Consider the following 13,661-nt stretch of genomic DNA (forward strand, 5'->3'; position numbering starts at 1 on the left):
GGGCTCAGGCAATCCACTCACCTCGGCCTCCCAAAGTGCTGGGATTACAGGCTGAGCCACCGAACCCGGCCTCTTTGCCCATTTTTAAAAACAGCTTTATTGAGATACTTCACATATGATACAGTTCACCCATTTAAAGTATACAGTTCAGTGGCTTCTTTTTTTTTTTCTGAGTCAGAGTCTCATTCTGTTACCCAGGCTGGAGTGCAGTGGCATGCTCACGGCCACCACAGCCTTGACCTGCTGAGCTCAGGCGATTCTTCCACCTCAACCTTCTGAGTAGCTAGAACTGCAGGTGTACACCACCACACCCGGCTACCTTTTTTTATTCCATTGTAGAGACGTGGTGAACCATAATGCCTGGCCAATTCAGTGGCTTTTAGAATATTCACAGAATTGTGTAGCCGTCACCACAGTCAGTTGTAGAACATTTTCATCACCTCAAGAAGAAATTCCATACTCTTCAGCTAGCACCTCCTTGTCCCTCCTCTCCTCTTTCCCTTCTTCTTCTACTCTACTCCACTTCCCAGTCCTGAGGAGCCTGATGGCTTCCCAGGTGACTCACATTTAATTTTGCTCATCTTTCTTTTTGTTTTTTATTTTATTTATTTATTTATTTTTTGAGTTGGAGTCTCTGTCACGCAGACTGGAGTGCAGTGGCACGCTCCTGGCCACCTCAGCCTCTACCTACTGGGGTCCGGTGATCCTTCCGTCTCAGCCTTCCAAGTAGCTGGAACTACAGGCGTGCGCTACCACGCCTGGCTAGTTTTTTTGATTTATTGTAGAGATGAGGTCTCGCCAAGTTGCCCAGGTGGGTCTCGAACCCGTGGGTTCAGGCAGTTCACTCACCTTGGCCTCCCAAAGCGCAGGATTACAGGCTGAGCCACTGAGCCCGGCCTCATCTCTCTTTTTAATGCACTGTTTCTGTAAGTTTCCTCCTTGATGATTTGCGGCAATTCATGGTCTGCTGCTCCTACCCATTAGCATGAATATGGAGCATTGAGCAAAGTCTATGACATACAGTTCAAGGCCGGTGGTAATTTTGGCAGTGCGCAGTGCTTGTTGGAGTCTTAGATAACCAGATGTTTTATGTTCTATATGGTGGAATGTTGTTCCACATCACACAAGTGTAACACTCCTTAATGATCTTTCTTGACACAGATATGTCTTGATTGACACTCCTGGACAGATTGAGGTATTCACCTGGTCAGCTTCTGGGACAATCATCACTGAGGCCCTGGTGAGTATTCTAGGACTTGTTACTAAGAGTAGCTTGATGGCTAGACTGGGTTACCATTTTTTATTGGCCAGGACTTTATATGGGAGGCTCTTAGAGAAGCCCTCTACACCCTGCCTGCAGTGTTTTTTTGTAAGAGTTACAGTCTCAGAGGCTCAACCTGTAATCCCAGCACTTTGGGATGCTGAAGCAAGTGGATTGCCTGAGCTTGCGGGTTCAATATCAGCCCAGGCAACTTGGCAAGACCTTGTCTCTACACTAAATCAAAAATTATCCAGACATAGTAGTGCTCACCTGTAGGTCTGGCTACTTGGAAGGCTGAGGCGGAAGGATCGCCAGAGCCCAGCAGGTCAAGGCTGGGGTGGCCATGAGTGTGCCACTGCACTCCAGCTGGGTCAACGGAGTGAGACTCTAACACCCCCAACCCCCCAAAAAATGTTGGGGACAGCTCATGAGCCCTCTGACCACGGTTTTGATCATTTTGTGTCTTTAGGCTTCCTCACTTCCCACAGTTGTCATCTATGTTATGGACACATCGCGAAGTACGAACCCAGTGACCTTCATGTCCAATATGCTGTACGCCTGCAGGTAATTGGCTAGTGATGGGCATGGCAGAAGGCCACCGTCTTTTCTTCCCCTTTGCTTTGGAGCCCTGGATGCTTACCCCAGATTTGTGTGCTACTTGCTTGAGTGACTGTGAGTTGGGGAAAAGGTCAGAGGAGGGAGGAGGCATGTCATCTTCCTCTCTTGACTGTTGCAGAAATAGGTGGTGTATGGATGTGAACCTTCTAGTGGTTGCTTCCGGTTGAGTGAAACCCAAGTTTAAATAGAATAGAGCTCTCTAGTCTAAATGCTCCTCTTGTGTGTTACGATAGGTGGTGTAAAATTGTGACATGAGGAGATACTATGAATAAAAGCATTTATGCAAAATTATAAAATGCACAGGTTTGCCCCAGTTGTGGTGCCATTAGGGGAAGAAGGACATGCTTCACTGGACTGTGTTAGTGAATTAAGACTGAGGAGCAAGGCAGATCATTATTAAAGCTGTGAAAATTTAACTTTGGGGCACGTAAAACCATCGCCAGCATTTGTGTCTTCTGCTATGATGAGGCATGTCCCTTCTTGTTAGATGCAGAAAATAATGGTCCAAATAGAAAGTGACAGTTGACAGCATTATTTCATTTTTATATTAATTGTTAAGAGACAATTATTTGATTATCTTGATTATGGTAATCATTTCACTGTGTATACATATGGTTGGCCCTTGAAGAATGAGTGTTATGGGTGTCAACTACTAATATCCTACTGCTTACCAGAAACCTTTCTGATACATAAACAGTTGGTTCACACATTTTGTATGTTATATGTGTATATGAGGGGACTCAAAAAGAACCGGAATTATGTTTTGGAGGGCGGACCCCTTGCAATACAGGCTTCCCCCACTAGGTAGGTGTAGGAATCCATTAGCATCAATGTACAGCTATTATTGTTGTGAGAGACGGTATTCAGCTTCAGTGAATTTTTTTTTGGAGATTTTTTCAGTGCATTTGCCCACTTCTTGATGGGTGATTTACGAATGCATCTGCTCGCACAGTGCTGAGCGTTCACCAGTTTTTGACCCAAAATAGCATGACCCCATGCCCCACCCTCCCTATTCACTTGATCTCACCCAGAGTGACTTTTATTTTGTTTCCCTGGCTGAAAAAGTCCTCAGAGGAAAATGTTTTGCTGACATGGAAGAGTGAAACAAAAAGCAACAGAGGCAGTTAAAAGACACGAAAATTGATGAATTCAAAAAATGTTTTTGAACAGTGGAAAAAGCATTTTGATAGGTGTATTAAATGGACAGGACTTTGAAGGTGACTAAAGTTTAGACATATAAAAATTAGTATGCAATTTTTTATAAATTCTGGGGTTTTTTGCATCCCCACTTATAAACTATAGTCTTCTAGTAAAGTAAGCTAGAGAATAGGCAATTTTATTAGGAAAATCAAAAGGAAGGGAAAATGTGTCGCTTTTCATCGCGTGCAGGTGGATCATCATCAAGCTCTTCATCTTTGCTGTCTTCATGTTGAGTGGGGCTGAGGAGGAGGTAGCGGTAGCAGAGGTTGAGTCAAGTCTGCATACAAGTGGACTATGCTGGCCCAGCGTGGTGGCTCAACCTGTCATCCCAGCACTTCGGGAGGCTGAGGTCAGAGGATTGCCTGGGCCCGCGGGTTCGAGACCAGCCTGGGCAACCTGGCGAGACCTCATCTCTACAATAAATCAAAATATTATTGGGGCATGGTGGCATGTGCATGTAGTTCCAGCTACTTGGAAGGCTGAGGTGGAAGGATCGCCTGAGCTTAGCATGTCGAGGCTGCGGTGGCCAGGAGTATGCCACTGCCCTCTAGCCTAGGTGACAGAGTGAGGCTCTGACTCAAAAAAAAAAGGAAGTGAACCGAGCATTTTGAACCAACTTGTTCAAGTATCTACTGTGTATCAAAAAAATCACTTTGTACAACTTAAGCATATACAATTTTCATTTGTCAATTATACTTCAGTAAAGCTGCGGAAAAAGTTATCAATTTTTTTCAATCTGTAGAATAACATTTAAAAATGTTCTCCACCGGCTTTGTTGAGGCATAATTGACAAATAAACATTGTTTATATTTACATGGCATTTGTAAGAAATAAAGGAGATAATACATATAATAGTGATTAGCATAGTGCCCGGACTACACAGGTTGTACATTCCAGATCTGAAAATTTGAAATCCAAAATGCTCCAAAACCTGAAACTTTGTACACTGACGTGTACGCTTAAAGGAAATGCTTATTGGAACATTTTAGGGTTTTGGATTTGGGATATTTAGCCAATAGGTGTTTGCAACCAGTCCAAAATCTGAGAAAATCTGAAATCTGAAACACTTCTGGTCCCAAGTATTTATCATAAGGAATTCTCAGTCTGTGATAGATATTCAATAAATCTCAGTTTCCTCCCCTGAAAACAAAGAAATTATTTGGTACTATTTGATCACTGCCAGAGTGTTAATTAATCCAAGTGAGAGAGAGAGAGAAAGAGAGAGAGTAATGGTGTGTGTGTGTGTGTGTGTGTGTGTGTGTGTGTGTGTGTTGCTTCTTAGAGGTGGTTTTTCCCTCTTGGGAAAGGAGAGTGTCTTGTAGAAAGGGGTAATGGTATTTTAGATTCAGAACCCTTCCTTCTCTTACTTCAACCCAGCAGACTGACACTGGGCAAGCAAGACCTTAAGTGCTTGTACTAATGTCTCCATGTTTGATTTTCAGCATTTTGTACAAAACCAAGCTGCCTTTCATTGTGGTCATGAATAAAGTAAGTAGACCCTTCCTGTTTTGATTCGCATTTTTCACCTGAACCTTGTGGTTGTGTGAAGGCTGGGGTGGTTAAGGAGGAATATCTGACATGCTAGAGAGCAGGTTCAAGCTTTACTGAAATAAAGGCACTTGTGGAAAATGGACTCAATCAAATGGAGTTTGATTGCTAACTCTCATCCACAATTATTTTAGGCTAGCTAGAGTAGCCCCACAACCATCGTGAGTAGGTTATCCCTCAGAGTCAGGACTGTGTAGATAGGGGAAGGACAACTGGTCTGTTGGAAGTGGCAGTTAAGGAAAAAAAAAAAGATTGGGCTCGGTGGCTCAGCCTGTAATCCCAGCATTTTGGGACGCCGAGGTGAGTGGATTGCCTGATCCTGCGGGTTTGAGACCCATACCGACAACTTGGTGAGACCATAACCTCTACAACATGGCAGCATAGTTCCAGCTACTTGGAAGGCTAAAGCAGAAGGATCACCAGACCCCAGCAGGTTGAGGCTGCAGTAGCCGGGAGTGAGCCACTGCACTCCAGTCTGGCCAACAGAGTGAGACTCTAACTCAAAAAAAAAAAAAAAAGAAAAGAACAAGCAAGGCCAGGCTCTGTGGCTCAGCCTGTAAACCCAGCACTTTGGGAGGCTGAGGTGAGTAGATTGCCTAAGCCTGTGGGTTTGAGACCAGCCCGGGCAACTTGGCGAGACCTTGTCTCTACAGTAAATAAAAAATGAGCCAGGGATGGTAGCATGCACCTGTAGTTCCGGCTACTTGGAACACTAAGGCATAAGGCTTGTCAGACCCCAGCCCGTCAACACTCGGGTGGCCGTGAGCATGCTACTGCACTCCAGCCTGTACGATGAGTGAGACTCCAACTCAAAGAAAAAAACAAAAACAAAACTTCCCTGATGTTGGTTGATGACTAGAATACAAGAGACGACTTGACTTCGCAGCCTGGCATGTGCTGGCATTCACATGACCCTGGGTACTTGGCAATGGATTGTGAAGTGTCTGCTTCAACCAAGGAACGCACGTCTTCATTTGATGATGTACAACACCCAGCAGTCTTGATGCTTGTGCTTTGCTGCAATGGAGGAGGAAATGGGGGAAGCAGAGAAAGAAAATAGATGGATGATGGGCTCTTTGCTGTCACCACTTAATTGCAAATGTAAATTTTGCCTTTGTTTAGTGTCTAACCTCATCTCTGGTGCTGATTGTTTTGACTTCTCTCTGGTGCAGACTGACATCATTGATCACAGCTTTGCAGTGGAATGGATGCAGGATTTTGAGGCTTTCCAGGATACCTTGAATCAAGAGACTTCATACGTCAGTAACCTGACTCGTTCAATGAGCCTGGTTCTGGATGAATTTTACAGCACGCTCAGGGTAAACTTTCTTCCCTGCTCTCACTGACAGCCTCTGCAGATAACCTCTTAACCTACAGGTCTAGCTTTGCACCTAGCTCAGAAAAGTAACTTCTGAGCAGTAATTTTTAAAGCATTGCTTATTAAAAACTGATGTGACCAGGCATGGAGGCTCATGCTTGTAGTCCCAGCACTTTGGGAGGTGGAGCCAGAGGATTGCCTGAGCCCAGGCATTTGAGACCAGCTTGAGCAACCTAATGTCTACTATAAAGCAAAAAATTAGCCAGGCATGGTTGCGTGCCTGTAGTTCCAGCTACTTGGAAGGCTGAGGCAGAAGGATCACCTGAGCCCAGCAAGTTGAGGCTGTGGTCACTGTGAGTGGCCACTGCATTCCAGCCTGGGTGAAAGATTGAGACTCTGACTCAAATCCCCCCCCGAAACCCCAGGTGTTTACAAGAAAAATAAGATAGGGACCCTGCCTTCAAAGTGTTTATGGTCTAGTTAGGAGAGAAGGCCACACACAGGGTTGAAACATGAAATATTGTGGAAATCACCCTGAGAAAGCTTGGAAATTGGACCTGGTGGTTGTGATGGGGCAGATCAAAATGGGGGATTTTGGGGAGTAGCATTAGAGGTATGCTTTGAAGAAAGGCCCAGATTTATGTCAGCAAAAGTGTGGGTAGGTTGCTGAGAGCATGTTAGCTGCTCAAGCAAAGGTGTCAGGTTAAACAGAAGGTGGTTTGGTTTAGGGAATAGGTGATGAGTCAGCTCCTACTTTAAGGATCTAAACCTCTTTTATGATGACTTTATGACATTTGAACAAAATAATGTACACCATTAAAAACACACAGGCGGGCAACCCCTTTGGGTCCCCTCCTGCTGTGGAAGCCTTTCTATCCTCTCAGTAAATCCTGCTTTCTCAAAAAGCAAAACCAAAAAAACAGGCATTTCCTCAGTGGCCTTGACAACGCTTTTTGGCAGGTGGTAGGTGTGTCTGCTGTCGTGGGCACCGGCTTGGAGGAGCTCTTTGTGCAGGTCACCAGTGCTGCTGAGGAATACGAACGGTGAGGATGGAGGGCGTTTCTGGCGGGGACTCTCTAGGCGCCTGCGTTCTGTTGGTCTTGCACTTGTGGACCGGGTCTGACCTTGCTTGGGGCAACAAAGCTAACCTTTTGAAAAGGATGGAAGTACAGCTCTTCACTGTGTTGAGTGACTAAGAGCAGGGGTCCTGAGGCTTTTCCTGAGAAGAGCCAGGTTGCAAAGGCTGAAGCTCTGGGCCTTGGAGCTCAGGTGCAGCTGCTCACCTCACTGTGGGACAACATGTCTGTAGGCAATTTGCACGCGAACTGCATGACTCAGTCGTTGGGAGTATTATTTAAGAAAATCTGTGAACAGGACTTAGCACAATTGCTGACCTGTAGTAAGCACGTTTTGTAGGAAATGGGGTTATTCCTCTTGTCATTGTCAGAACTAGAATTCCTTCACCTGAAGGAAAGTGGGGCCCAAGCACCTGCTGCTGACCGTTAGAGCTCCCGTAGCTACAGTGTGCGGGATCCTGACAACCACATTTTGTTTTCAGACACATTGTTTGGATTTGGATTCATCAGACAAGGTTGTTATCAAAGACTCTTTTCTGTATCCTTCCACTATTGTGAGGTGAACCACATCATTACACATTGCACTTCGTGAGCGCACCAGGCGTGTACTAGGCACTTTAATGATGACACGTGCATCAGTCCTAGTCTCTCCAGTGCCCCTTTTTCCAACCCAGAAGTCTGGATTTTGTCCTTTTCCTGGTTTGAGGGTGGGGACAGGCACCTGGCTCTTCATAGGGGTGATTCTCCCAGTGACTGATTAGGATTTGTTACATCTGATGCTTAGTGAAGTCAGATCTTTTATTATTGTGAAAGTCTTAGGAAAATCGAAGTGATGGGGGTGGGGGAGTGGGCAGGACAGATGACTGAGCAGAGGAACTGGAAGGTGTTTCTTGTTCCAGGGAGTATCGTCCTGAATATGAACGTCTGAAGAAATCACTGGTAAGAAAGAAGATGTTTGTATATTTTCGGGCCATTAAAAAAAAATTCTATCCTGATGATATAAATGCTTTTGTTTTGGCTATTAATGTACCTATTTTTTTTTTTTTAAGTCAGAGTCTCACTCTGTCACCCAGGCTGGAGTGCAGTGGCACACTCATGGCCACTGCAGCCTCGACCTGCTGGGCTCAGGCCATCCTTCTGCCTCAGCCTTCCAAGTAGCTGGAGCCCCAGGCGTGTGGCACCAAGCCCGGCTAATTTTTCTTGGTTTATGGTAGAGATGAGGTCTCGCCCAGTTGCCCAGGTTGGTCTTGCTCTCCTGGGCTCCGGCAGTCCTCTTGGCTCCGCCTCCCAAAGTACTGGGATGACAGGCATGAGCCACTGTGCCCAACCACAACTAGCTTTTACATTGCCCTTGGAACATGGGAAGAAATGGGGATAAGGACTCAGCATATATGACAGGAAAAATCTGATTTAAAAAATTTTTTTGAGTGGGGGTCTCACTCCATTGCCCAGCCTGGAGTGCAGTGGCATGCTCACGGCCACCCCAGTGTTGAAATGCTGGGCTCTGGCGATCCTTCCGCCTCTGCCTTCCAAGTAGCTGGAACTACAGGCGCATGCTACCACGCCCGGCTAATTTTTGACTTATTGTAGAGACAAGATCTCACCAAATTGCCCAGGCTGGTCTCGAACCCGCGAACTCAGGCACTCCCCTTGCCTCGGCCTCCCAAAGTGCTGGGATTACAGACTGAGCTACCAAGCCTGTAAATCAAATTTACAAATCTGATTTTTAAAAATTAAAATGGAAAGACAAGAATTTTGGAGCTTTTCTGTATCCAGATAGCATATACACAAATTTACTAATTTTTTATGTTTATTTTTATTTTTTGAGTTGACATCTCACTCTGTTGCCCAGGCTGGAGTGCAAGTGGCACAATGACAACTCACCACAGCCTTGACCTCCCAGGCTCAGGTGATCATCCTGCCTCAACGTCCTGAGTAGGTGGGATTGCTAGAATGTGCCACTATACCTTGCTAATGCTTTATTTTTTGTAGAGATGAGGTTTTGCTATGTTGCCCAGGCTGGTCTTGAACTCTGGGGCTCAAGCAATCTTCCTGCCTTGGCTCCCAACTGTGCTGGCATTATAGGAGTGAGCTAATCTTACAAATTTAAATTGACAAGTATTTAAAAGATACACTTAAATTTTATAAGCCAGTTATTCCTCCATAAAACTGGAAGGCTACTTGAGGGGTCTTTTGATATATTTTTGTGTCCGGTGTCTGAATCCTCTAACTTAGTCTCAGAGCCCTCCAGTCTGAATCTGCACTATAGCTGGGCTTACCTCTCAGTGTTTCTGTCCCCACTTCGGCCATCCTTGTTTTTTTTTTGAGTCAGTCTCACTCTGTTGCTCAGGCTGGATGGAGTGCAGTGGCACGCTCATGGCCACCGCAGCCTCGACCTGCTGGGCTCAGATGATCCTTCTGCCTCAGCCTTCCAATTAGCGGGAACCACAGGCATGCACCAAAACACCTAATTTTTTTTTTCATTTCTTGTAGAGATGAGGTCTTGCCAGATTACCCTTGCTGGTATCAAACCCATCGGCTCAGGCAATTCTCTCACCTTGGCCTCCCAAAGTGCTGGGATTATAGGCGTGACCCGACCTTTGCCCCCATATTTTAAGTAGCCTCTAGTATTGATGGCTCTTCATCTCCGCTTAGAAGTCTGGCATCTAGTTTTAGTATGATGACATTTTTCTCTGTATGTATAGGCCAGTGCACAGAGCCAGCAGCAGAAGGAACAGCTGGACCGCCTTCGCAAGGATATGGGCTCGGTGTCCTTGGATGCAGGGACTGCCAAAGGTATTGGAGGCTTTCTGAGAACCCTAAAAAGAACCCTTGCTTCTACTCAGCAGGAAGATACTTAGATTTGAGAGAAAGGGACAAGGATAGAGGAAGTGTGTGTATGTGCATGCTCAAAAATAAAAACACATAGATAGACAAACACCTACGTGGACACACACGTCTTCAAAAATAGATGATTTGGAAAGACAGACAACTGAAAATTGTATACAGTTGTACCACTGTGGGTTCCTTTTTCAGGAAGGTTTTGCTTTACTTTGGCAAGATACTTGAGGTCTACTCTTTTTCTTTTTAAACTCTTTTTAGCCCCCCCCAAATTTTTTTACAGTTTGCTCTAATTTAAGATTTATAGAAAAGTTACATGAATAATACAGATAATTGCATAGTTCTTCATTCAGATCCCTAGAATGTTAATATTCGTCCACATATATGTTATTCTTTCCTATCTGGATGACTTCATTTTTTATATAAGTATGCACTTTTTGTAGAATCACTTAAGAGTAAGTTGCAGTTGTCATGCTTGTATACCCCCAGTACGTCCGTGTCTGTTTCCTAAACACAAGGATATTGTTTTATACAACCTCAGTCAGGAGGTTGAGACCAGGAGGTTGCCACCAACACAGGACTCTTGTCTAATATGTAGACTGCTCAGATGTGGCCTGTTGCCATTTCAGCAGGAGACGGTCCGGGATGTGTGTTGCATTTCATTCTCATGCGCTTAGGCTCCTTGGTCTTTGTATTTAATGATTGGCTTTTTAAAGCCTGTAGGACAGAATAAGCAGAACATCTTTCAGTTTAGGCTTGTCTGATGTTTCCTCCTGATTTGGTTCACCTTTGGCAGAACTTAACAGAAGTGGTGTTTTTTCAGTGCATTACCTCGGGAGGCACATGATATTGATTGTTCCATTACTTGTGATTTGATGTACAAAATGAATTACTTTGATTACTTATATAAAGTAGTTTCTGCCAGGTTATCTCATCACAAAGAATTACTCTTTTTTTTTTTTTTAAACTGAGTCGGAGTCTTACTCTGTTGCCCAGGCCGAAGTGCAGTGGCATGCTCATGGCCACCGTAGCCTTGACCTGGGCTCAGGAGATTCTTCCACCTCAGCCTTCCAAGTAGCTGGAACTACAGGTACGCGCTACCATGCTCACCTAATTTTTTGATTTATTGTAGAGACGGGGTTTCACCAAGTTGTCAGGCTGGTCTTGAACCCATGGGCTCAGGCAATCCTCTCACCTTGTCCTCCCAAAGTGCTGGGATTACAGATGTGAGCCACCATGCCCAGCTCTTTTTACTTTTTTTTATGAGTCAGGGACTTACACCATTGTCCAGGTTGGGTGCAGTGGCATGATTTTGGCTTACTGCAGCCTTATCCTCCCCTGCTCAGGTGATCCTTCCACCTCAGCCTCCCAAGTAGCTGGGTCTACAAGTACACAGCACTGTGCCCAGTTATTTATTTTTTGTAGGAACGAAGTCTGTCTATATTGCGTGTGCTCATCTCGAACTCCTGGGTATCCCAAAGTACTAGGATTACAGGCATGAGCCACCCTGCCCAGCCTAAGAATTACTATTTTAAACAATTATTTTTCCCTTTGTAATAAGAATTTTATGGCATGATGCTTTGAGACTATAAATATCCTTTTAGTTTTCAAATGTTCACCTATTGGTTTTAACGGCTATTGATATAGTGGGGATATTTTCCATTTTTCTATTATATACTTATATGTTACAATTTTTTTTCTTGTTTGTCAGTTGTCCTTTGATTTTGCTCATGGTATTACTTTCCCAAGAAAAGGTTTTAATTTTGTCTTGATGTAGTCAAATTGATCTATTTAATTGCATCTGGATTTTAAGTCATAGTTAGAAAGCCTTTACTTCAGTTAAAGAGCAGTTCACCCATCTTTTATTATAGTATTTGTATGGGCTTATTTTCTAAACTTAGATCCCTGATATATTTAGAGTTTATTCCTGGGTGTGGTAGAGGTTAGATCTGTGTTACCTTTTTCTTTTGTTTTTGAGTTGGGGTCTCACTCCGTTGCCCAGACTGGAGTGCAGTGGCACACTCATGGCCAACCTAGCGTCGACCTGCTGGGCTCCGGCGATCCTTCCACCTCAGCCTTCCAAGTAGCCAGAACTACAGGTGTGCGCTACCACACCCGGCTGATTTTTTTATCTATTGTAGAGACGAGATCTCACCAAGTTGCCTGGGCTGGTCTTGAACACCCGGGCTCAGGCAAACCACTTGCCTTGGCCTCCCAAAGTACTGGGCTTACAGGCTGAGCCACTGAGCACAGCCAGTGTCATTATTTTTGTCATGCCTACTTGAATCTTTGAGTTTAAAGCTTTCCTCATATGAGTTTTGCATGTTTCTTTCTTTTTTTTTTTTTTTTTTTTGTGAGTTGGAATCTCTGTTGCCCAGTCGAGTGCAGTGGCACTCACGGCCACCACAGCCTTGACCTTGGCTCAGGTGATCCTTCTGCCTCAGCCTTCCAAGTAGCTGGAACTACAGGCACACGGCACCACGCCTGGCTAATTTTTTGAATTGTTGTAGAGATGAGATCTCACCAAGTTGCCCAGGCAAGTTTTGAACCCATGGGCTCAGGCAATCCTTTCACCTCGGCCTCCCAAAGTGCTGGGATTATAGACGTGAACCACCGTACCCAGCCTTGCATATTGCTTTAAAATTTTTTTATTTTAGCCAACTTTATTGGCCGAGAATTTTTGCATATATCTTGTTAAATTTCTTCCAAGTATTTTATCTTTTTTATTATTAAATTTCTGAACTACAGCCGGGCTCGGTGGCTCAGCCTGTAATCCCGTGCCTTTGGGAGGCTGAGGTGAGTGGATTGCCTGAGCCCGCGGGTTTGAGCCCTGCCTGGGCAGGTGAGACCTCATCTCTACAATAAAATAAAAAAATTAGCCGGGCATGGTAGCGCGCGCCTGTAATTCTGGCTACTCGGAAGGTTGAGGCGGAAGGATCGCCAGAGCCCAGCAGGTCGAGGCTGCAGTGGCCGGGAGATGCCACTGCACTCCAGTCTGGGCAACAGAGTGAGACTCCAACTCAAAAAAAAAAAAATTTCTGAACCACTACATCTTCTGTTTATGTTTGTATATATGAAGGCTTCTGATTTCTATATATTAGTTTTTTTATTCTGCTACTTTACTGAATTTTTAGAAAGTTCTTGAAGTGAGTTGTATCATTGACCCCTTGGGAGTTTTTAGGCAAGAGCTTGTATTTGAATGGACAACCCCCACCCACATATGCTGTATGGACTGTCTGCAGGATGATTAGTGTGAGTCTGTCGCAGCATAGTGGAATTGTGCAACCAAATTGGATGCACTTTTAAGAAATAGGATGCTCTGTTTCATTTATGTGTTTATTGTGGTAATTGAACGTACTGTAATTTTTCTCCTCCTTGGCAACAGTCGCATTCTCTCTTCTGGGGGTCTTCCTTAGAGGAGTGAGTTTCCCTCCACCAGTGCTTCTGCTGTGTCTGGTAGAGAACAGCATAGCTGGAAACTGACTTGGCTTGCCAGTTAGGTGGCTCCCCTGTGCCTTTCGTGCTGTGCACCACAGCTGTGTGCCTGTCTGTGTGCTGCGCCCTTCAGAGTCACTCGGGAACAGGTGAAGCGGCCAGGGTTCCCTCTGCTGTGAAGGGCTTCCCATCCTCAGATAACCTGCTGAAGGCCAGGGAGTTCACGCCGCTTGCGGGAAGCCACAGAGTAGTTTGACACTCCTTGCTTGGGCAGAGTGGAGCAGTCCTGTCAGCACTTCCTGTCGCCATCCTCTTGCAGGGCCTCGGGCTCCTTGAGGTTTGTGCCCTTGTGTTGCTGCCTCTG

At 45.0% G+C, this 13,661-nt stretch overlaps 1 protein-coding gene across 4 annotated transcripts in view; it reads left to right on the top strand.

Annotated features, from left to right (window-relative positions):
* GPN1 (GPN-loop GTPase 1) overlaps positions 1-13,661 on the top strand; it is a 31,602-nt gene that overhangs the window by 14,246 nt on the left and 3,695 nt on the right. For 2 of the 4 annotated variants that reach the window (XM_021706286.1, XM_008072749.2), the window contains 7 exons: positions 1,162-1,240; positions 1,731-1,825; positions 4,522-4,567; positions 5,800-5,946; positions 6,906-6,988; positions 7,921-7,960; positions 9,727-9,817. In XM_021706286.1, the coding sequence (XP_021561961.1) occupies positions 1,162-1,240; positions 1,731-1,825; positions 4,522-4,567; positions 5,800-5,946; positions 6,906-6,988; positions 7,921-7,960; positions 9,727-9,817 (581 nt within the window). Of the gene's footprint in view, positions 1-1,161; positions 1,241-1,730; positions 1,826-4,521; positions 4,568-5,799; positions 5,947-6,905; positions 6,989-7,503; positions 7,537-7,920; positions 7,961-9,726; positions 9,818-13,661 lie in introns of all 4 variants that reach the window. The other 2 variants (XM_008072748.1, XM_008072750.1) reach the window with 2 other exon arrangements.

The sequence above is a fragment of the Carlito syrichta genome, unplaced genomic scaffold, assembly GCF_000164805.1.
Source record: "Carlito syrichta isolate Samal-C Ts95f unplaced genomic scaffold, Tarsius_syrichta-2.0.1 Scaffold315403, whole genome shotgun sequence".
NCBI lineage: Eukaryota > Metazoa > Chordata > Mammalia > Primates > Tarsiidae > Carlito > Carlito syrichta.